The 24,650-nt window shown below is 47.9% G+C and overlaps 1 protein-coding gene across 2 annotated transcripts; it reads right to left on the bottom strand.

Annotated features, from left to right (window-relative positions):
- Positions 1 to 982: 982 nt before the first annotated feature.
- Positions 983 to 24,582, bottom strand: CPNE9 (copine family member 9). Of its 2 annotated transcripts, XM_022564737.3 has the most exons (20): positions 23,362 to 24,582; positions 22,786 to 22,826; positions 22,621 to 22,667; positions 22,423 to 22,526; positions 21,937 to 21,973; positions 21,378 to 21,454; positions 17,686 to 17,749; positions 17,466 to 17,569; positions 17,164 to 17,268; positions 12,902 to 12,943; positions 12,059 to 12,134; positions 11,899 to 11,952; positions 11,413 to 11,474; positions 10,633 to 10,679; positions 9,501 to 9,682; positions 9,142 to 9,269; positions 4,397 to 4,499; positions 3,635 to 3,692; positions 3,188 to 3,261; positions 983 to 1,375 (listed from the first exon to the last, which is right to left on the bottom strand). In XM_022564737.3, the coding sequence occupies exons 1-20, from the start codon at positions 23,427 to 23,429 to the stop codon at positions 1,190 to 1,192; spliced, it is 1,659 nt and encodes a 552-aa protein (XP_022420445.1). In that variant the 5' UTR covers positions 23,430 to 24,582; the 3' UTR covers positions 983 to 1,189. The 2 variants fall into 2 exon arrangements, with proteins under 2 accessions (XP_022420445.1, XP_089775774.1); XM_089919648.1 differs by lacking the exons at positions 17,686 to 17,749; positions 22,423 to 22,526; positions 22,621 to 22,667; positions 22,786 to 22,826; positions 23,362 to 24,582 and having other exon boundaries at positions 21,937 to 22,098.
- Positions 24,583 to 24,650: the final 68 nt, after the last annotated feature.

The following is a 24,650-nucleotide window of genomic DNA, read 5'->3' as shown; positions in this document are numbered from 1 at the left end:
CGGGAGAGGCCACAGCAGTGAGAGGCCCGCGTACCGAAAAATAAAAAAAATTTAAAAATAAACAAAAAAACAGAGCTGCTTTTAATGTGACTGGGCCACTTAGTAGCTATGTGAACTTGGGCAAGTCGTTAAATTCTTCCTCACCTACCTTTACTTATTTGTAAAGCTGAGCTCGACAACTCTGTTGTCAGTTCTTGGGGGCTTCGGAGAACTTGGGGGCCAGGAAGAGTCCACTTGTTAAACAATACTTGTTGCTGAGCCTGTCCAGTTTTGCCATCAACGGCGACCGTGAAAGATTCTGCCAGGGTTCTGGGGCGAAGCCCAAAGCATCTGGAAACTTCTATTTTATCTTAATACAAACCTTGCAGTTGACCCACTATAAAGTATGTGTTTTCATATACAGTGTCTTCCCCCAAACATCCTTATAAAATTAACACCCCAGGAAGAGGTTTGCTGATTAAGATCTTTGGATCTGGAGTCAAACTGTTGGGTTCTCTACAATAAGTGACTTAACCTCTCTGAGCCTTAGTTTCTTCGTGTGTAAAATGGAGATAAAACAGTGCTTACCTCACAGGATTGTTGTGAGGGTTGAATAAGATGATACCTGTAAATCACCTAGCACAGTGTCTGACGTGCAGTGAATACTCAAAGAAAATATCAACTCTTTTATTATCTTCACTCAAAAAACTTGGACTAGATGGATTAGAGCAGAGTTATACAGAATCATCTTAAAGCTGACCCCTTTGGAGGTCAAGAACCCCTTTTAGAATCTGATAAAAGCTATGGGCCTCTCCCCTCAGAAAAAATGTACACACATAAAGATTCATTTGTTCCTTAACGTATCTGAAGAATGTCTCAAGTGTTAGATGAATGTGTGTTAGGATGGGGATGAACCCTAGCTGAAACTGTCCTTGCCCCCTCCTTCTCTTGGTGTGGCCCCAGATCCTGGGTCCCTCCCTCCCCAAGACCCATGAGACAGAACTGGAGTAGAGATCAGCTTTATTATTGGCATGAAGGTAGGGAGTGCCAGGCCCTCCTATGGTTGAGGGGGCAGAGGGCTCGACCAGCCAGTACCGATCCTCCAAGCTGGCCTTCCAGTGAGGCCCAGGGTTCCAGGTGCCTCTGGCTTTCAGCAGAAGCAGTGGGTGGGCAGGTGAGCAGGCTGCTAGGCTTTGGATAGGTGGGCTATTCAGGGATGCTCTGGAGCTGGCGTCGGCCTGGGGTTGGCAGGGGGTGGAGGGCGAGGCTGGATGTCCCTGGTGCGCATATAGGACAGTAGCTGCTCTGGGATCTCGGCCAGCACGTCCTTGGCTAGTCGGGCCATGCTCAGCACCTGGTTCCCTGACCGGTCGACATAGTCTCGGAATGGGACAAACTGGGACAGGCACAGACAATCAGATGTGGGTGGTGGACAGAAGAGAGGGGAGTGGGGAAGGCAGCAGTAGGGAGGCTTCCTCTTTGACCCCCTAACATCTCTTTCCAAATATCACACTATCTCTCTCCCCCATCTTGAGGAGCTTTCTACATTTGCTTTCTCTCCACCCACTTTTTTTTTCACCTTCTGTTCACCCTCAACCCACTCTAATTTGGCTTCATGTAGTCTACTGAAACTGCTCTCGCTAACGATGTCAACAGCACCATTTTCCCAAATTAGTCCAGAGGGCAATGATTGTCGGCCTCATCTTGCTGACTCCTCTTTAGCTTTCTATTACATTTGGCCATAATCTTCCTGAACACTTCCCCCTCTTGACACATTACATTCTTCTAGATTCTCCTAACTTTCTGGATGCCTTTCCCCCCACCCTCACCCCCAGTCCTCTGGGTCTACCTAATCTCTAAATCTGGTGCCTTCTCTCTCTCAGTTCTCTTCCTGGGTGATTTCATACACTTCTGTGACTTTACAAACTGTTCCCTGGATTAAGAGATACAAACTACTATGTATAAAATAGATAAGCAACAAGGATATATTGTATAACACAGGGAATTATAGCTTTTATCTTGTAATAACGTTTAATGGAGTATAAACTAAAAATACTGAATCACTATGCTGTATACCTGAAACATATTGTAAATCAACTATACTTCAATTAAAAAAAAAACAAAACCTGTTCCCTGATGACTCCCCAATTTATACATCCATCCCTGACCTCTTTTTTAAGGCCCAGAGCCACATATTTACTTGTCCATATCACATCTCCTTTCATTGGTCTTAGATACCTCAAGCCCAATGTGTTTACAACGGAATTCTAGGCTTGTCTGCCAAATCTGCTCCTCCTCCAGCTTTCTCTTTACCAGTAAATGGGATTAGCACTCACCCAGTGGCTCAGTATAGAAAACTGAGAATCATCCTTGAAGCCCTGCTCCCTGTCATCATTTAATCAAATCTTCAACTCTTGGAAATTTTTCTTAAATAATCTTTTGAAACTGCTTCTTCTCTCCATCCTTACTGCTGCCATTCCCATCCAAATCCCCTGTACTACTTCAAAGGCTTCTTCATTAACGGGTCTACCTGCCTTCTCTCTTGCCCTGCTATAGTCCACCGTCCTGCAGCATCTCTGCATGTCTTAAAATGCAAGTCTGACCACCCCACTTCTCTACGTAAAATCCTTCAAGAGCTTTCCAGTTCTTTTAGAACAAAGCTCTGAGCTTCACCATGACTGGCAAGGCCTTGGCTTCCTCTTCCTCTCACTCCCTGTGATCCTGCCACCCTGGCCTCTTGCCCTCTCCATGATTGGGCAAGTTCTTTTGAGCCTAAGGGCCTTCTCACGTACTGCTTCTCTACCTGTAATGCTTATACCTCCTTTAGATTTCAGCTCAAATGTCATTCCCTCGTAGTAGCCTTCCCTGACTACCCTACCTAATCAGGTCCCTGTTATAGGCTCTCATTGTGGCATTTGCTGTCCCTCTGGAGCACTTATCACAATCTAATGAGATGTGTGATTATTATTGGTTGCCTCCACTAGAGGGCAGGAGCCTTGGGATCTCCTACACTATGAATCCACGATGGCTGCAGCAACCTGCCTGTTTCTCAAAAAGAGTTTGTTGAATGAATGTAGGTAGGCTGAAAGAGTGAAGGGAAGAAAGGCAGGTGATTAAGAAGGCAGTAAAGGAGAACAGCTGCTAACTTAGCCTCTCCTTCCCACCGTGCCTTTTGACTCCATGACTTCCTCTCCCGGGTCAGGTCTACCTGAACGATGTCCCGCTCTGCATAGCGTCCCCTAGAGGACACGCGCACATCATCACCATCCAACTCTTCCATTGCTGCGGAAAAGACACCCCTCAGGTGATTGGCCTTTCCCACACCAACCCATGTTGCCCCCTCCCTCTTAGCTCCCCTTTGGAGTCATCACGAGAATGCCTAACGGTTGTATCAAAGTCCTACAAATATTAGGCATTGTAATGGAGTTATTATTATGCCCTCCCACGCATTCCTTCATCCCAGGAACCCCAGGAGGGAAGTATTTGTATCAACAGCCTCGGTTATGATGAGGAAACAGGTTCAGAGAAGGTCTGTGACTTGGCCAAAGTCCAGCACAGGCATCCATCCTATCTTTTCTATGAGGCAGGCCTGGGTGCCCAGATCCTCCCCTATTTTCCCGTTATTGGTCCCACTCATGGACACCCCCCATCTTACCCTCAAACATGGCTGGTCCCACACCGACAATAATGATGGACATGGGCAGTGAGGAGGCCTGTGAGGGAAAGAGGGTAAATGGTTGGGGTGAGCAGGCACAACAAGGGAAGTGGCTGTTGGGAGACAATTCTGTGTGTGTGATGTTTCTGCACATCTTACAAGCAGAAGCACTGATTCCCTTTGTGTCAGATTATCTTTTCAAGGATGTCTCCATATGTAACTGCCTTGAAAGATACAGTGTCTTCCTACAGAGCAAAGGGCAGGTTTGTTTACTGTCCAGTATAATATCTTGCACTGGAACAAAGGGAAGGCATGCTTACTGCCCATTATAAAAGACTCGGGCTCTCTACACTTAGGGTTTCTGTTCTATAATGCAACCCACTGTGGGTACAGGTGTCATCTGGCCCTCTGCACATTATCTTGTGGGAAGCGGGACTTAGTGAATCAGAGCCAATGCTGATAGTTGAGCTACTGCTATTGCTGGGAATAGCAAAGTCCTTTGCTTTTTTTGGCCACGCTGCATGGCATGTGGGATCTTAGTTCCCCAACCAGGGATCGAACCCATACCCCCTGCAGTGGAAGCACAGAGTCTTAACCACTGGATCACCAGGGAAGTCCCACAGTCCTTTGCTTTTGTGTCTGCTGCCAGCATCCATGAAACTGGCAGGTTGACTTGTTAGCTTGCGTGTAGGGTAAAATCTCAACCCCTTCACGGTTATTAACAGTGACCCCTCCCTTCCAAGCCCTCCTCCTCAGACTCACACTGACAATGGCCTCCTTGGTCTGTGTCATGTCAGAGATGACCCCATCAGTGATGATGAGCAGAACATAGTACTGAGAACCATCAGAGATCTTGGCTGCCGCCCTGGGTGAGAGGCCAAGATCAGAATTCAGCTGAAAGCCCAGAGTTCAAAGGAATGTCCTGTCCCTAAAACTTCCACAGCCAGCACGTAAGCAGTGGTCAAGGACTGGGGCTTCTGAAGCTCATGATCCTTCCCCAGACCTGGCTGCCTGCCCCACCTACCATCCCTCCAGTCACATTTATAGAACACTCACTATAGCAGGTACTGTGTTTAGGCACTGGAGGTACACAGTGAGAAAAAACAAATCCATCCCAGTCCCCTTGAGAGGGATGCTGATCTAAGAATCACAGAAATAGCTATAGAATTGCACTTGTGATGAGAGTTGGGATAGAAAGAGACACTGCTATGACAGTGTCCTGTAGGGGATCTTGACATGGCCCAGGTCAGTGAAAGCTTCTTTAAGGAAACAATGTTTGAGGATAAAGGAGAGGAGGACGGAGAAGAGGCTAAGTGAAGGGGGAGAATTATTCCAGGTCGAAGGAACAGCATGGACAAAGGCCCCATAATGGGACTGGAGGAATCCTACACTTTCTGGAGCCCAGAAAGTGAAGGAAGCAGAGTGGACCATGTGACTGAAATGAGGTGGGGCCCAAACCACACAGGGCTTTGTTGGCCCTGGAAAGATGTTGGTCTTTATACAAGAACAAGACCAAAGACTGAAGGCCTCCTTTCTTCCCTCTCTCACCCATTTCTCCTCTCTCCCTTCTCCCCTCTGCTGACCACATCCCATTGCCTAGGCTTCTGGGTCCTCAGCCAGTCTAACAGCTGCTCCCAGAGCTCCTTTCCCTTCTCTCACTATCAGTCTTTGAATCCAAGATTTTTTGATCTGAAAAGGACTTCAGAAGTCATTAACTCTAGTCCCCTTATTTTACATATAAGAGAAACGAGACCTCAGAGAGCACAAAGGCCGTGGCAGACCTGGTCTCTTGACTTCCAGTGTCGGGCCCTGTGTGGATTGGAAAGGATGGAGTTGCACTCTCCAGTAAGGTAGCCTCTATTGAAATTTATATTAATTAAGTTAAATAAAATTCAACATTCAGTTCCTTGTTCCCCCTAGCAACTTTTCAAGCTACCATATAGGACATCACAGATACAGAACATTTCCGTCATTGCAGAGTTCTGTTGGACAGTGCTGATATCTAAGCTGGATATAAAGAAGGAGGAAAGCGTGGTGAGAGTGGAGAATTCAAATAGCTCCAGTTCATTTTGCCCAGGGCCCAGGGTGGGAGTGGGCCATGATCCGTTCCTGAATCCTGGCTGCAGCCTCCTCATAGGCTTGGGCTGGTACTGTTTCCTGTCACTCACTCATTTTGCAAATAATCATTGCACACCTGCTATGTGTCAGGCCAGGCACCAAGTTCGGTGCTGAGCACGCAGCAGAGAATTGGACATTGTCCTGCGGGGTGATGGATGCTTTCATCACTAAGATGCAGTGAGGTTAGGGCTTTGAGGACATGACATCTAACCCAAGACCTGAAAAACGAGTAGGAGTTAGCCAGGTGGAGGTGGAGGTGGGGTGGGGGGAGGAGGGGAGGGTAAAGGGAAAGTGTTCCAGAGAGAAGGAATAGCACGTACAAACCAAGAGAGTGTGTTCTAGGGGGTGCACGTGGGGCCACAGAAGAGAGATGAGGCTGGAGCAGTGGGCAATGGCCCCCTCATGAAGGGATTTGTGAGCCAGCGCATTGGGGGGCATGGAAGGGCGTTGGGCACGGGAGGTACATCTTTGGCTCCCTGCTGATGCCTGGCATTCCCAAGGCCATTTAGACCTGGAGCTGGGCGACTGGCTGGGGAAGGCCAGTCTGTGCCCCACCTGGCTGTGGGGTGGAAAACGACAAAGAGTCGTCTGTGATCATCAAAATCACAGCCGCACTCTTGACATACGTGATCTAATTTAATCCCCACCACCATTCTATGAGGTAGGCACATTTTTTATTCCAATTTTTAAAATGAGAAAAGTGAAGTTCAGAGACATTAAGTAGCATCCCCAAGGGGTGGTGCAGCTGGGGTCCAAGCCCACGCTTGAACAACTGAACCTAAAGCCTGAGCTCTTGATTCCTCCAGTCTTCCTTCCAGCCTGCTCTCTGGATACTCCTCCGTACACACTGCACATTCTGCTCAGAGTATACTGTTCACTGTTTACCGAGCTCACCCTTCATACCTCTGTGCTTTTCACATGTGGTTCCTGCTGCCAGGCCTGCTCTGTGCATCTTCCTCTGATAAAGTCCAGTTTGCCCTCTGCACCCAGCCAAGCAGTCAGTCCCCTCTGTGACTAGACTGCCTTGGGTCTCTCAGACTCTCCTTCTCCCTCTGCCTTCTAGGATGCCACCCACCAAGACGGGCTGTCTGCCCTTCTAAACGTGTTCTCACATCCCTGAGGGTACCAGCATGTGTACCAAGGGGAACCCAAGGTCACAGGATACCGGAAGCACTCATTATACTATATGATTTGGTGGATGAAGCTAGATGACTCTAAGTACACTTAAAACACCTCCCCCCCCCAAATTATAGCAAACATGGACACAATATCAGAAGAATGTAAATTTGCATGCATTTTAAAGATAAAATATGGGGATTTCAAAGACATTTTCAGCTTGGCTGCTTTCAGCTGTGCCCCCAGTTTCCCCTAGGGGAAGCGGTTGTTTGCCTTTGCCAACAGGCAACTTGCTGGAAAAGTCTGGGAAGCTCCGGCCTACAGAAGGTAATGATTTGTTTATATTTCTGTCTCCTGCACCGAGGCAGGAGATCTCAAGGGCTGAGCCTAGATCTGATTCATCTGTGAGTCTCTAGTGCCCCAGCAGAGAACTGAGCACACACAGATGCCCTGAGAATAGTAATAATGATAATAATAGTACCAGTAATAGCTAACACCTATAGCACTTACAATGTGGCAGGCACTGTTCTCAGTGCTTGACAAATATTAATTTAGTTAGTCCTCACAACAGCTCTATGATACTATTCTCCCCATGTACAGCTGAGGAAACAGGCATAGAGAGGTTAAGAGTCTTGCCCAAAGTGACACAGCTAGTAAGTGGTAGAGTGGGTGTAACTTAGCTAGTCTAGCCCCACAGCCCACATTCATGCTACATTCTCCTTTATGGAATGTTGACTGACTGAATGAATGAATGAGTGAACTTGCCCAAGATAATATTTAAGAAGTCTGTTTAATAACAACAAAAAAATGTGCTCAGGTTCCATTATTAAGTGAAAAACTCAGTAGTGAAATATTACATGTAATTTGACTGCCATTATGGTTGCATAAGGAAGACTGTCAAAAACTATATATACATCCACATTCCCATGGGCCGTATTCTGGGTGATTTCTTATTTAATTTCTCCATCCTTGAAATTTTCTACAGCAATGTTATGTTACTTTTGTAATTAAAGGAACTATTATCTCACTACGAATTAAAAAATAACTAATCTTTACTAGAGAAAAGGCAAGTCTCTGGACATCCAAGTCTCCCTGAAATCCTTCCACTTTTCTTCTCTTTTTTTGTTTCATCTTTTTACTTTCAAGTTTTCTGAGGTACTTTGTTTTCGATGGGTCTCTTCTATTTAGCATACTACGGTTTACTTATTATTTTTTATTCAATCAGAAAAACTTTAGGTTCACTGACATATGTTTGGTTTTAGTTGTCATTTTATTTTATCTGCATTTAAGAAAATCATTTGTTACATGAGCTGGATTTTCTTTGCATTGCGTTTTTGTTCTGAAAATTTGGAGTTACTCTTTTGTTTTTAGAAGTTACTCTTCTATAGTTTAATCTGCAACTTAAGCTCATTTTAATCTACCATGAGCACTTACTATGGGCCACACACTGTGCTAATCATTCTTTTTTTTTAAAGAGTTTGTAATTTCTTTTTTTTTAAATTAATTAATTTTATTTATATTTATTTTTGGTTTCGTTGGGTCGTCGTTGCCGTGCATGGGCTTTCTCTAGTTGTGGCGAGCAGGGACTACTCTTCGTTGCGGTGCACGGGCTTCTCGTTGCGGTGGCTGCTCTTGTTGTGGAGCACGGGCTCTAGGCGCGCGGGCTACAGTAGTTGTGGCTCACGGGCTCTAGACCTCAGGCTCAGTAGTTGTGGCGCACGGGCTTAGTTGCTCTGCGGCACGTGGGATCTTCCCGGACCAGGGCTTGAACCCGTGTGCCCTGCACTGGCAGGCAGAATTCTTAACCACTGGGCCCCAGGGAAGTCCTAATCATTCTTATATTGTTATCTAATTGTAAATTTCCAATAACCCTATAAAGAAGGTACTATGGTTATCCATTATTACACCTATTTACAGGGATGAAATGGAGGCTTAGAGAAGCTAAGTTGCTTCGGGTCACATGGTTAGTGAGTGGTAGACCTGGGATCACTCCCAGGTCTGATGCCCAAACTTGTGCCTTACCCACTGTTCTGTAGGCCCTTCTCTCTTCCCCAAACTTGAGGCCTGGGTTGTTGTTCCCAGGGAGTGGGGTTGGGGTAGTCTGTTGACACCCTTTCTACCTCAGAATAAGGCATTATGTAACCTCTTTATAACAGAGCCTGGCCAACACTGAAAATTTCACCTTCTCCCCAGAGTGGTCCGAACTATTCTTGGGAAGTCAGTTCACTGTCTGGGTCCCCTTAATTTCCCCCAGCCCCACCCAGTGTCCTTACCTGGCCACCAGGTTGATGACAGGGGCGAAGTAGGTGGGCCCGTAGAGCTGCACCGTGCGCAGGCTCTGGAAGTAGCTCTCCAACACGCCCTCAATGCCCACACAGTTGGGGTCCTCATCATTGTTGTTCTGTCAGGGAAGATGCCCTGCTGGGCTGATCCTAGCTCACTCTTTCCTTCTTGCATCGCTGTCTCTCAGAGTCCCCTCCAACCTGCCCCCTCCCTGCTCTGCCACCTTCTCCTAGCTCCTCCTGCTACTTGGCAGGTCCTTGACCCTTAGAAGAGACATAAGCAGAAGAATTTGTCAACTTGGGTGGGCCAGATGCCAGGGCATGGAGTCTAGGCTCTGGCCATACCATACCAGGGGGAACTGGTGGGAGATCCGTCCCTCGGGAGGCAGCTTGGCCCCAAAGCCGTAAGCTGGGAACAGCTTGTCACTGTCATAGTCCTGGATGATTTCTCCCACTGCCTTGAGGGCCATGGCATAGGCGCTGAGCTGATAAGGACTCATGTAGTGCAGGGAGGTGGGCTGCAGGGGATTCCCTATAGGGAAACAGGAGCCCCACCTCATGGTCATCTTGATGATCTATTAGTTCACCTGCCTATCATTGTATGCATCCATCCACCTATCCATTCATCCACTCTTTACCCACGTACTCCCTCATTATTTTACCCAGTCATCCAAATGTTCATTTATCCATCTATCCATCCACCAACCCCTATATGTATCCATCAGTTCATCCACATACTCATACATCCGTTCACCCATCCACTGGCCATAAATCCATCTTTCAGTCTACCTATTCATATCCATCTGTCTGCTTCTCCATTCTCTTATCCAACTATCCACCCACCTAACCATCCATCCATCTATCCATCCATTCACTTGTTCACCTGCTATTTCTCTTTCTTTCCCATCCATCCATATAGCCATATTCTTTCATCCATCCATCCATGTCTATCCATCCCTATCCGTCCCATTCATTCACCTGCCTGTCTATCCTCATATGGATCCATTCACCTGTCCACTCATCCATTTCCCCAATTTAAACATCTGAGCGTCTGTGCACCCACATACCAGTTCATGCACCCACCTGTCTAACCCACCGTGCTCACTCATTACCCATTTGCCCCTCTGTTTATAAGTCTGTCCACCCACCCAGCCATCCACCCATTTACCTATTCATCTCTCATTACACTCCTGTTCCCTCCCATCCATTCATTTACTCATCTGCTTCTCAAGCTATGTAGACCTATCTATCCTTTCAACTTTCTTTGATCCATTTACCCACTTATTTTTCTGTACCCTCTCCTACCATTACATCCAGTAATCTCCTCACGACACTCCTGCCCCAGTATGAGCCTGACTGGGCCTTGCCTCAAGCCTGGGCTTTCTGGGTAGCTTAACTCTTATTCCCAGGTTGGAATCCAGGCCAATCCCTAGTGACTTCTTTAGAATTCCTCCGTACCCCATTCCCCCATCCATGCCTCACCATTGGAAGCTGTGAAGTCAATGGCTACTGTGAAGTTCAGCTGCGTCCTATTGGGGAAATAGATGGATTGAGAAGTGAGGGACTAATAACTTACTATACCGGGATTTCTCAAACACTAGTACGCATATGAGCCACCTGGGAATCGTGTTAAAATGCAAATTCTGAACTGGATGGTCTGGGTGGAGCCTGAGATTCTGCATTTCTAACAAACTCCCAAGTGGGGCAGATGTTGCTGGCCCACTGAACACGCTTTGGGTGGCAGAATTAAATGCCTGCTGCATGACATAACGGGCGCGATGGAATTTAATTTAACCCTTACTATCGTCCTGAAGTAGTACTTAACAGCTCCATTTTACACTGGAGAAAAGTGAGGTTTAGAGAAAACAAGTACCTTTCTGAGGTCAGCCTGTGTCCCCTAAACCAAGCAGGATGTCCCCTACAGCCTGCTTATCGTTTCCCTCTTTCTTGGCTTCTCCCTCTTGCCTGGACATATCTTCTGCCTGGGCCCCAGTAAGGTTACTGGGGACACCTTTGAAAACCACTGGTCTGTCATCTTCCCAGGGCGGGCTGGAAGCTCGGGTTGAAAGGCAGCCCCATGGAGAGAACTAAGGTGGGCGGCACTCTGCACTTTATAAAGCACTTTGTAGTCTGCCAAGTGTTTTAAAGTTTATCCTCATGATCTCTTTGGACCCTGACCATTAATGAATAGTAAAACTGAGGCTCAGAACTGGGAGTAACTCATTGCTGGGCTTTCAGCCAAAAGCTTGGCCTGTGACTCACCCTCCCTTGATGTAATCGACAAAAGTGAACTCAGAGTCCACAGAAAAGGAAAGCAGCGTCACCTGCGGGACAGAAGAGGCAGCCCTGCTACTTTGGAAAGTGTAGTTAGGGTAGAAAAAGGGAAAGACGCACTTGATTTCACCCCCTATCCCACCCTGTCCAATTTCTGAAAGGGCAAAAAGGGGAAGCTGTCAGAAACATTTGGATTTCCAAAAATATATTAAATTGGGAAATATAACTTAGGTTTTCCCCCAAAATCTGCAAAAGAGTAAATTTCAAAACACTTTCCTTAGGTGAGAGAAAAAAAAATTAAAAACAAAACACAACAAAAACTTAAATGGTGCCACCTTGTATCCAACATTACTATATCCAAGTAATCTGTGCCAACAGCTTTCCCATACCCTCAACATTTGCCATGTCATGCTATGTCAGTGGGGATAGAGACAGAAGGATCCAGGGAGGGACAGGGCTCTAGGGAGTACTCACAGTTCCCGAGTTGACATATTTCTTCTTCTTACATTTCTTCCGAGGGTTAAGTACCTAAGTGAAGAAGATAACAGTGATGGTGGGAAACAGGATGGGAACCACAGACTGAGCACACTAGGATGGAGGGCCTGGGCAACCTGGGCAGGGCTGGAGCTCTCACCTCATACACTGTGAACTGGTTCTGGGCCTTGCTCAGCTCTCTGTAGCTGGTGGTAAACTCACCGATGAAGTCGTGACTGCAATGAGATCAGAGGTAGGTAAGCAACAACTGCTGGTGGTTTGGAGACATCTCTGAAACCAGTCTTTTTTTTTTTTTATTTAAATAAACCATTAGAGTACTGGGAGTTAATCTCATTAGTTTTATTTTTTTTAATTTATTATTATTTTTAAATTGATTTATTTTTCGGCTGCATTGTGTCTTTGTTGCTGCTCGCGGCTCTCTCTAGCTGCAGCGAGCGGGGCTGCTCTTTGTTGTGGTGCGCGGGCTTCTCATTGCGGTGGCGTCTCTTCTTGTGGAGCTCAAGCTCTAGGCGTGTGGGCTTCAGTAGTTGTGGTGGGCGGGCTCAGTAGTTGTGGCTCGTGGGCTCTAGAGCACAGGCTCAATAGTTGTGGCGCACGGGCTTAGTTGCTCCACGGCATGTGGGATCTTCCTGGATCAGGGCTCGAACCCTTGTCCCCTGCATTGGCAGGCGGATTCTTAACCACTGCGCCACCAGGGAAGCCTGAAACCAGTCTTTTATTTCCACTATCTGTGCCTCTGCTTGGGCTGCAGGGCACTGGGGCTTGGGCTAGAAGGGGGACCAAGCTAAGGGGAAGAGAAGGGAAGAGACAGTGTACCAGAGAGACAACTGAGGGCATCAGTTGTACCCAAGGTCTTGGCATCTGTCATCAACCTTTCTGGCTCCCAAGGCTACTTTGGGGTTCCTAGTGAATGTACTACATATTTCAGGGAACTGTTTGTGTTAATTATAGGAGAGGGCAGTACTATGTGGGGCAGTGCTACCTTCCATCCCGGTCCCAGTCGTACACATCAATCTTCACTGTTCTGAAATGCAGGAGATAAACGTAGGCTGGGTGTGTATGATAAATCTGAGACACCCCCACCCACTTAACTATACATAAATCATCTTCCAATCCACCCATCTGTCCTTCTATCAAACTTCCTCCTATCCGTCCTATCCATTCATCAGTCCATGCACATACCCAACTATCTACTGCCACTACCACTATTACTACTGCTACTACTGATATTTATACTGCTGTTACTATACTTTACTCTTCACTTTTTTTTTTTTTTTTTGGCTGCACCACATAGCTTGCGGGATCTTATTTCCCCAACCAGGGATTGAACCCAGGCCCTCCGCAGTGAAAGGGCAGAGTCCTAACCACCGGACCGCCAGGGAATTCCCTACAACTTATTGAGTCTTACTATATTCCGGGTATTGTTCTCAGCACTTTCACAGACTAATTTAATTTAACAATCATTCTATAAAGTAAGAACTATTGAGATGGCCTCATCCACCAGAGGGCAGACAGCAGAAACAAGAAGGACCACAATCCTGCAGCCTGCAGAACGAAAACCACAATCACAGAAAGACAGACAAGATGAAAAGGCAGAGTACTATGTCCCAGATGAAGGAACAAGATAAAACCCCAGAAAAACAACTAAATGAAATGGAGATAGGCAACCTTCCAGAAAAAGAATTCAGAATAATGATAGTGAAGATGATCCAGGACCTTGGAAAAAGAATGGAGGCAAAGGTCAAGAATATGCAAGAAATGTTTAACAAAGATCTAGAAGAATTAAAGAACAAACAAACAGAAATGAACAATACAATAACTGAAATGAAAACTACACTAGAAGGAATCAATAGCAGAATAACTGAGGCAGAAGAACGCCTAAGTGACCTGGAGGACAGAATGGTGGAATTCACTGCTGCCGAACAGAATAAAGAAAAAAGAATGAAAAGAAATGAAGACAGCCTAAGAGACCTCTGGGACAACATTAAACACAACAACATTCGCATGATAGGGGTCCCAGAAGGAGAAGAGAGAGAGAGAAAGGACCCGAGAAAATATCTGAAGAGATGATAGTCGAAAACTTCCCTAACATGGGAAAGGAAATAGCCACCCAAGTCCAGGAAGCACAGAGAGTCCCAGGCAGGATAAACCCAAGGAGAAACACGCCGAGACACATAGTAATCAAATTGACAAAAATTAAAGAAGAAAAAAATTATTCAAAGCGACAAGGGAAAAACGACAAATAACATACAAGGGAACTCCCATAAGGTTAACAGCTGATTTCTCAGCAGAAACTCTACAAGCCAGAAGGGAATGGCATGATATATTTAAAGTGATGAAAGGGAAGAGCCTGCAACCAATATTACTCTACCCGGCAAGGATGTCATTCAGATTTGACGGAGAAATCAAAAGCTTTACAGACAAGCAAAAGCTACGATAATTCAGCACCACCAATCCAGCTCTACAACAAATGCTAAAGGAACTTCTCTAAGTGGGAAACACAAGAGAAGAAAAGGACCTACAAAAACAAACCCAAAACAATTAAGAAAATGGTAATAGGAACATACATGTCTATAATTACCTTAAATGAGAATGGATTAAATGCTCCAACCAAAAGACACAGACTGGCTGAATGGATACGAAAACAAGACCCGTATATATGCTGTCTACAGAAGATGCACTTCAGACCTAGGGACACATACAGACTAAAAGTGAGGGGATGGAAAAAGATGTTCCATGCAATGGAAATCAAAAGAAAGCTGGAGTAGCAATACTCATATCAGATAAAATAGACTTTAAAATAAAGAATGTTACAAGAGACAAGGAAGGACACTACATAATGATCAAGGGATCAATCCAAGAAGAAGATATAAGTATTCTAAATATATATGCACCCAACACGGGAACACCTCCATACGTAAGGCAAATGCTAACAGCTATAAAAGAGGAAATCGACAGTAACACAATAATAGTGGGGGACTTTAACACCTCACTTACACGAATGGACAGATCATCCAAACAGAAAATTAATAAGGAAACACAAGCTTTAAATGACACAATAGACCAGACAGATTTAACTGATATTTATAGGACATTCCATCCGAAAACAGCAGATTACACTTTCTTCTCAAGTGCACACAAAACATCCTCCAGGATAGACCACATCTTGGGTCACAAATCAAGCCTCGGTGAATTTAAGAAAATTGAAATCATATCAAGCATCTTTTCCGACCACAGTGCTATGAGATTAGAAGTCAATTACAGGGAAAAAAACAAAAAACACAAACACATGGAGGCTAAACAATATGCTACTAAATAACCAAGAGATCACTGAAGAAATCAAAGAGGAAATCAAAAAATACCTAGAGACAAATGACAATGAAAACACGACAACCCAAAACCTATGGGATGCAGCAAATGCAGTTCTAAGAGGGAAGTTTATAGCCATACAAGCCTACCTCAAGAAACAGAAAAATCTCAAATTAACAATCTGACCTTACACCTAAAGGAACTAGAGGAAGAAGAACAAACAAAACCCAAAGGTAGTAGAAGGAAAGAAATCATAAAGATCAGAGCAGAAATAAATGAAATAGAAACAATAGCAAAGATCAATAAAACTAAAAGCTGGTTCATTGAGAAGATAAACAAAAGTGATAAACCTTTAGCCAGACTCATCAAGAAAAAGAGGGAGAGGACTCAAATCAATAAAATTAGAAATGAAAAAGGAGAAGTTACAATGGACCCTGCAGAAATACAAAGAATCCTAGGAGACTACTACAAGCAACTCTATGCCAATAAAATGGACAACCCGGAAGAAATGGACAAATTCTTAGAAAGGTATAACCTTCCAAGACTGAACCAGGAAGAAATAGAAAATATGAACAGACCAATCAGAAGTAAGGAAATTAAAACCGTGACTAAAAATCTTCCAACAAACAAAAGTCCAGGACCAGATGGCTTCACAGGTGAATTCTATCAAACATTTAGAGAACAGCTAACACCCATCCTTCTCAAACTCCTCCAAAAAGTTGCAGAGGAAGGAACACTCCCAAACTCATTCTATGAGGCCACCATCACCCTGATACCAAAACCAGACAAAGATACTACAAGAAAAGTAAACTACAGGCCAATATCACTGATGAATGTAGATGCAAACATCCTCAACAAAATACTAGCAAACATAATCCAACAACACATTAAAAGGATCATACACCACGATCAAGTGGGATTTATCCCAGGGATGCAAGGATTCTTCAATATACGCAGATCAATCAATGTGATACACCATATGAACAAACTGAAGAAGAAAAACCATATGGTCATCTCAACAGATGCAGAAAAGCTTTTGACAAAATCCAACACCCATTTATGATAAAAACTCTCCAGAAAGTGGGCATAGAGGGAAACTACCTCAACATAATAAAGGCCATATATGACAAAACCATGGCAAACATCATTCTCAATGGTGAAAAACTGTAAGCATTTCCTCTATCAAGAAGGATTCATCTATCCAACCAAACATCCAGCCATCTGACATTTGTCCATCTGATCATCCATTCTTCTACATAACCATCCACTTATATGCCCATCCATCCTGCTACCCACTCACCTGTCTTCATACTGCCCATTTGTTAGATCATATGGTCAGCCTATCCATCTACTTTACACTCATCCACCAACTAATTCATCCACTAATCCATCCATTCCCTCTGCTATCCATTCATGTGTCTATCCATCAATCTACCTGTCATTCCACCTGTTTGTGCTCCTGCTTTTTCAGTCATCCCTCTGCCTCTCCAACCAACTCACCAATCTCTCATATACCCATTCATCCTCTCACACATTTAGTCATCCACCCATTAATCCACCCATCAGTCCACTCATCCATTCATCTGCTATCCATTCATCCATCTCCCTCTACCCACCCACCAGTCCTCTTATACACCCATCCACATACCCATCTAGTCATGCACCAGTTTATCTATTCATCTGACCACCCATCCATGTATCTGCTCACTCATTTGTTCATTTGCCCTTTCATTCATCCATCCATCCATCCATCCACCTATTCATCCATGTGGCTATCCGTCTGCTTCCCCATGCACCCATCTCCATGTCCAAAACTCTGTCTCACTGAGTAGGATCCTCCAACACTATTATGACCCTTCTACCTTCATTCTTGGGCCCAGGAACCCCACTCTCACGCCCTTGTCCCCTTACTCCTTAGCTTATGCTGAAGCAGACCTGTCATAGTCTCCATTGCACAATACCCGCACAGGGATGCTGAAGGGCTGCCACACAGGATTCAGCGTGTTTTTCACAACCTCCGTCTTGTGGCAGATGGTGAACCTGGAGAGGACAGGAGGATTGGAACCTGCCTTTGGGGTAGGACTGAGCCCAGAGACAGGGCCTGATACTCTTGGAGATTCAAGCACATATCAGGCACTGCCTTGAGTGGATTCTGGGCTCAGGTCCCGGTGGAGTCTAAGATGTCCCAGCCTAAGAGCCCTAATGGGCCCATGGTCACAGTGGGGGCAGTGACTCACGTGCCATCCTCATTGCTCCTATAGAACACAAGGAAGGGGTCTGATTTCCCAAAGAAGTCCTTCTTGTCCAGCTTGTTTGCACACAGCTGCATGGTGGCAATATCCTATGGATGAAATTGAGCTATTGACACTCAAATTGCTCACAAACTCAGACAGCCCACTACAGGGAGTTTGGGGAGAGAAGAGAGCCTCCTGGGTCTAGTATGTGGCCCTTACTGACCCGACAATTGCTAAGCTCCTCTGCAGTCAGCAATATGGTCCCACACTTCTTGCCTGGTACACCCCTGGAAGCAGAAAAAGCCTCTTTGTGAGGGGAGAGGGGAGAGTAGGAAACAAGAATTGGGGTGGCCAATCTGGGATTGGGTAGGTCAGGGGATCCAATCTGTCATTGACTGACAGTCCCGAGTATGTCCACCTCTGTCCTAGGCGGCTTCTGGTGGGGAAAGACCTGACTTTGACTGGGGAAGGTTTCTAGTCTGGAAGGAAGGGGTATTTTCCCTTTCTTTGGGCCCTGGTTTTCTCTTTATGTAATGGGAATCTTGCCCACCTCTCAGGGTTGTGAAGAGATCAGAATGAATGCCTGGAAGGAAAAGCAGTTGGTAAGCTTGGTAGATATGAAGGTGGTTCTCTTTCTCAAAGCAGGCTCTTCATCTACGACACACCAGACACTGTTCTCGGTATGAATTGGCCAGTTGGCACTTTCCAGCTCTGCTAGACCCTGCCTTCAGGGAGCTTCCAGGGGAAGGTGGGATGTCAAAGCCAATAGGAAAGTAGAGCATGATGTAGCGATCCTAACGAGGGAGAGGAATTTCTATCCAGATCTGGAGCAAAAGGGCTGGTTTGTTAGGTCAAAGATGCTGTGCTTTCTGAAGACTGTGAAGAGTGAGATCAAAAAGTCCAGGGCAGCCTTATCTTCTTCTGACCCAAGAAGGGACACTTCCATGTGCCCAAAGGGTGCATACCAGGATACCCATCCCCAACTTGCCTTGGGTCTCCAAGCAGTCAGGGACCCTGTTGATATGGGCCTGCAAACCCTAACCCCCATGGGATCCAAAAGTGTGGTAGAGAGGAAGCTAGGTTAAGAGTATTCTCAGTTCAAGTTTTGACTCCAGCTTGCTATGTGGTTTTCCCCATCTTTAAAATGAGCATTTGAACCATTTCTTTGGCTCCTTTGATCTCTGATTCTCTGTGCTTTAAAAAGACAGAGCGTAATGAGTACAGGGACTCTTCACCTGCACGTTCAGAGCCGAGTCGCTGATCCTGCTGCCTTCTCACTGTTCTTTGCTTCCTTAATGTTCTCCCTCATCTCGTCACCCAGTGTGAATTCCAGTCATTCTGGACTATAATAATCACTCCCTTGCATCCTACTTCTTTTCCCGTACCCTCTCTCACTTCTATATACTTATCTGGCAGAACCACAGCCCTAGTTAAATCCAATTCTCTGCCTAACCTGTATTACACCTGTGCAACTGAATACGGCCAGAGGAAAACACACATTCATGCTAATGGCTTTCATTTTAAACGTGTGACCACAAACCTCAAGAGGGTCCTTAATCATGCCGTACACCCCGAGCCCCTTCGCGTTTCCAGTTCTGCGAGATGGCAGTTTCACTCTTCCTCCCCCCTCCTCAACCCGCAAGCCTCCTCCCCCCTCCTCACTCTCGGCCAGTGGCCTTGTTTGCTACCTCACTGACAAAACTGAAGCAACCAGAGGAGAGTGTCCACAGACCCACCACGCACCTACCCTGCCTCCAGTATCTTCTCCAACACGAGGCCTTCCTACCGTTGCTATAAATGACTATCCTTGTGCCTGTTTACCCCTCCACTGTGTGCTACTTTCCACACCCTCCCTCTTGCCTGCACAGGGACGTCACTCTAGCAACTCTCCCCCCCCTTTTTTTTTCTCTTTTGGCCACGCCACACGTTATGTGGGATCTTACTTCCTCAACCAGGGATTGAACCCACACCCGCTACATTGGAAGCATGGAGTCTTAACCACTGGACCGCCAGGGAAGTCCCTCCCCTCTTTTTATTATGTCAAATTTTCAGTTTCTACTGGATCATTCCCATTAGCATACAAATGTGGTATAATTTTTCTCATGTTAAAATATTACAAACCTATTCTTGCTCTCACTTCCCTCTCCAGCCACCCCTCCTTTTCTCTTCTCCTCTTTGCAGCAAAACCGCTTGAAAGATTCCTAATTCCCATTCCTCTCTTCCATTCTCTTCTAAACCTCCTCAACCAGGCTGTCACTCCCATCTCTCCTTCAAAACTCTGCTTGTCAGCGTCACCGGCGACCTCCATCTGGCTAAACCCAATGGCCAGTTCCCGATCCTCACCTTACTTGACCTGCAGCAGCATTTGACATGGTTGGCCACTCTCTTGTCCCTGATAAACATCCTTCACTTTGCTGCCTGGACAGCACCACCTGCTCTCGGTTACCCTCCCATTTCACTAATGATCCTTCTCAGCCTCCCTTTCTAGCTCCAATTCGTGGAGTCCTTGATCTTCCCTCTCTCCTCACTCCCTTAGTGATCTCATCTAATCTCATGTCCTTAAAGAGCACCTAAGATTCACGTTTCTTATTGCCTATTTGACATGTCCACTCAGATGTCTAATAAAAATTATGAATTTCAACAGGTCAGACTGAACTCCTGGTTGACTTCCTCCCACAGCTTACTCCTCCCTCACATTTTTAAAAAAAAATCATCGTTTATGGCAACTCCATCTTTCCATTTGTTCAGGCCAAAGACCTTGGTATCATCCTTGTCTCCTCTTATCCTCTCACATCCATATGCGATCTGTCAGGAATCTGTTGGCTCCACCTTCAAGATACATCCAGAATCTGACCAATTCTCCCCTCCTTCACTGCTAGCACCGTGGATTACTTCTACCTTTGTCCACCCAAGGTTTAGTCTCAACCCGGCAGCATCCTTTGAAAGCAAGTCGGATCGTATCAGTCCTCTGCTCAGAACCCTCCAGTGACTTCCAACTCAGAGTAAAAACTGAAGTCCTTACAGTGGCTACAAGGCTCTAACTGTCAATGCTCCAAACTCACCTTCTCCTTTCTTCCCCCTGCTCACGCACTTCCACCCACACTGGCCTCCTTGCTGCTCTTTGAACACATCAGACTTCTGCACTGGCAGTTTCCTCTGCCTGGAACATTCCTCCTCCAGATATCTGCACAGCGCACTCCCTTGCTTCCTTCAGGTCACTGCTCTGAAGTTACCTCTCTAGGAGGCCTGCTCAAGCATTCTGTTGAACACTGCAACACCTACCCACCCAGCATTTCCAGTCCCCCTAATTCTGCTCTACTTTGTCTTTATTCCTCAATATTTAATGTCTTCTAATATATTATGTAATTTACTTACTTATTATGTCAGTTTTGTACTGTTTTTCTCCCCCTTCTGTTATATAAGCTCCCTGAGGGCAGGAACCTTTGTTTTGTTCACCACTGCAACCCAAGCCCCTTGAACAGTGGCTGACATAGAGTGAGTATATGCCCAGTAGTGTCTGTGGAAGGGATAAATCCCTGGCGCCTAGCACAGGGTATAGCATACAAAACAAGCTAATAAATATTTAGTGAGTGAATGTAATGTAAATTCCAGAGAACTTGATTTAGTGAGGAAAGCTTCCTGGAGGAGAAAGGCTTGGAAGTGGACCTTAAAGGTTGAATCAGACTTAGAAAAAGAATGAAAAGGGTGAGGAAAGAGAGAGACAGAAGATCCGTCAGGCCTGAGACTGACTTGAGCAAAGCCCTGGAGGTTGGATTTTCCCGGGAGGGTGATGGAAGCCACTGAAGGCCCCTGACCAGGGGAATCCCAGCCTCCATCAGTACAGGGTCGGCTGTGTCTTTAGGAGGAGCATTTGGAGGCCCACCCTTCCCCCGCTCCCCTTCAGGTTCAGCTCACGTGAGGGGTCGCTCTACTCGGCTGCCCTGGCCTCCGATCACCTCTCCCAGGGCCAGGAACGCTTGTCCCAGGAAATCCTGCGCCGGGATACAGAGTCAGCGGGGCGAGGACCGGCTGGCGGCGCAGAGTCCCAGCCCAGCCCTGGTGACGCTGCTGCACTGACCACGGCGACTGGAGGCAGCGGAACCACGCGGCCGGGGCTTTAAAGGAGGCGCGGGGTCCCCAGGAAAGCTGCCCTTCTTGGTCCTGCCATCACTTTAAGCCAAGATACCATCCCACCCCTCGCCTTTCACACACCACACATGTCGCCCCCGCCCAGCCCCGTTCAGCCTCACCTTCTGAGGGTCCCAGCAGCAGTCGAGAAGGAAGAGTAGCAGTGAGTAAGAGGCACAGGCGGGAAACCAAGGCAGGAGCAGGAGAGGAGGGCAGGGAGGGCAGGTTCGGGGCCGAAGAAGGTCGAGTCGGGTTTGAGGGGGAGGAGGGTTCTAAGGAGGGTCGTTTAACACACACTGAGCGCCGCCTGTGTGCCCAGCCAGCCCGTGAGTGAACGGTCGCTCACCGGTTTGGAGATGTTGGTTCTGGAGTCGACGTTGTACCTGGGAAGAGAGTGGGACCAACATGGGGCGGGGCTGGTGGGAGAGCCTGGAAAAGGAGTCGGATTTCGAGTCCAGGTTAAAATTGTGGGTGGAAGGAGGGGCAGCCTTGCACCCGAATTCAACCTGGACCTCCTTTGGGCAGGAGTCGGCGTCATTGTGAGTCAGACCCGGGGCGAGGCCAAGTCCGGGGTCTGCTGGGGGCAGGGTCACGTCAGAGGTAGGGCTTGGGAAGGGGCGGAGGGCTGGATCTGACCTAAGAGCAGGGCCAACCTAGACTTGTGGGCGGAGCTAAGGCTGAGCCGAGCCCTTCGGAGTGCCACGGAACAGGGCTTGGGGGTGGAGCCAGGCCGGGGGTGGGGGGTGGGGCCCGCGTGGGGGCGGAGCCATCCGGAATTTCGGGCGGATCGAGGTCGGGGGGCGGTCCAAGCCAGATCCGGGGCGGGGCTCACACATCGAAGCGCAGGTTTTGCTTTTCCTCGAAGAAGTAGTCGAGGACGAATTTGCGCACGAAGTCTGGGTTCAGCGTGTTGTCGATCACCTCGGTCCGTCCGAACTGAATGGAGAGCGGAGAGTCAGCGCGAGGCCTGTTAAGGGGGCAGGTGATTCCCAGGGGCGGCTCCGGACTGGCCAAGGGTTCTAGGACTTACCTCCCGCCACTCTTGGCTGGCCCGGCTCTGCGTGTAGAGCACCACCACTGCAGGCGGGAGCGGGGGCGGGGAGGGAAGGACTTCAGGTCGGCCCGCACCCCCTCCCCGCCCCTCAGTCTTTCCCGGACCCCAAGTTCCCTCCCTCCTGGCCCTGGTGCCGCCTACTGGGGTCGGACTTGGAGAAGGTGTCGAGGTCCAGCAGGTTCCTAGAGAAAGGGACAGACAGACGGACACGGGGTGGATCATTCTGGAGCCCATCGCCTCGAACCTGCCCAGAGATGGGCACCTGGGGAGGCACGGGGCTCACATCACACTCCCCTCCCCCGTTACTACCTCCGGCTTGGGGGTGTGTGTGTGGGTGGGTGGGTGGGGGCCTCCGCGTTATCAGCACCCTGGACAACACCGGAAATCTCCGCCCAAGAACCGTTTCTCTGCGCACTGGACTGCCTCCCAGGGCCCAGGAAAGAGGGCTAGCCCCCAGAACTTTGCCCTCCTGGGGCGCAGATCCTACTGGACCCCCGAGACCCGTCCCTTGAAGCCGCACGCTGAGCCCTCTTTTGTGGTTGGAGCTGTTCCAGGAAACCCCCTTCCCGAGTCCGCTAGCGACTCCCCTGAGTCTGCAGCCGCGATTTTCCTTCCCGAATGCTGCTTCCCCAGCGGTCTAGCCCCTCTCCGCGTTGAGCCCCGGAGCTGGGTGGTGCTGGGGCAATGCCTAAGCCCTCCCCAGCGTGGCCCGCTCACCGGCAGGACACGGTAATTTCAATCTTGGTGGCCGGGACGCTGCGCTCAGAGGCTCCGCTGAGCGACATGGCTGGTCGGCTGGCCGGAGCTGCGGCAGGCTGCGAGACGGGGGCCGCCGGAGCTGCTAGGGGCGGCGGCGGGGTCGGCCCATGTGCAGCCGCGGCGCTGGCGGCGGATGCTGCACTCCCTCCAGCCCTGCGCGCACTCTTGCTGCTCGCGCCTTCACTGTGGCCGGCGGCGCAGCGGCTCCAGATGGCAACACAGCCCCGCCCGGCCCTGCGGGTGGCCCCCACCCCATTGGAGCAGCCTCGAGCAGGCCAAAAACCTTACACAGATTCGAACTCCAACCCACAAGGTGGGAGAGTCCTCCCAGCGCGTTTCCCCGGGGCCAAACCCAGTGCCCCCCCACATCCCCGCGAGCTGTCCCCGAAGCTGAAGGGTTCCAGATACCTGGTGGGCGTTGGGGTCGATTCCTCTTCTTGAGCCGCTCGCTCAGTCTGCTTCTCCTCCTTCCCACTCCCGTCCTCCCTCCCTCAGTCTCTGAAGAGTTACACATTTGCGTGACCTTGGGCAAGTTACTTAACGTCTCTGTGGCTCAGTCAGTTCATTAGTAGAATGGCCATTAATAGCACCTACTCGGGGTGTTGTAAAATTTCATAGAGAATAATCCACAGAAAGGATTTAGCACAGGGGATTGTACACAGTAAATACTCAAGAAATGTTCACCGTCATTATTTCCTTCTTGGCATTCACACTGATGACCTCTTTTGTGTTTAGAGTCAGAGGTCAGTAAATGGTGGCTGTTACAGCACTGTGCAAAACCTTTTGTCCATGTCCTTGAACCCGCATGATTTCATGGTGTTAAGAGACGCAGACACACTCTGTGAGGATGCAACTCACTCCAGGTCACACGGTAGGTTGTCAGCCAGGTCCATCCTCCCCACATCACCTACTACCTCCAAAGCCCTGGAAGCCAGCCAATCCCTCACCGAACGAACGCAGGGGCTGCAGGTCACCTGTACCAGTCTGCTAAACTTGTTAAAAATGAAGATTCTCCCCACACCCTTCCCAGCTAAATGAAACTCAGCAACTTCAAGTCTGAATTTCAGGCAGCCCTGGAAATCTGCATGGATAAACAGGCTCCCTAGGGGTGACTAGGGCCCACTCAGGCCTGAGGACCACTGCTCCCACCTTAACAGCCTGTGACTACATGTCCCCGTCTCACTGGAGACTCTCATGGCTCAGGAGTTAAGGGGAACACCCAAGTCTCCAGTTCCCTTCCTGCTTCA

The sequence above is a fragment of the Delphinapterus leucas genome, chromosome 10 (genome assembly GCF_059928025.1).
Source record: "Delphinapterus leucas isolate spDelLeu-1000000601 "Yukka" chromosome 10, BTC_Dleu_Yukka2, whole genome shotgun sequence".
Classification (NCBI taxonomy): Eukaryota; Metazoa; Chordata; class Mammalia; order Artiodactyla; family Monodontidae; genus Delphinapterus; species Delphinapterus leucas.
The sequence above is the reverse complement of the archived record's forward strand: the minus strand, read 5'-3'. Positions and strand labels throughout refer to the sequence as shown.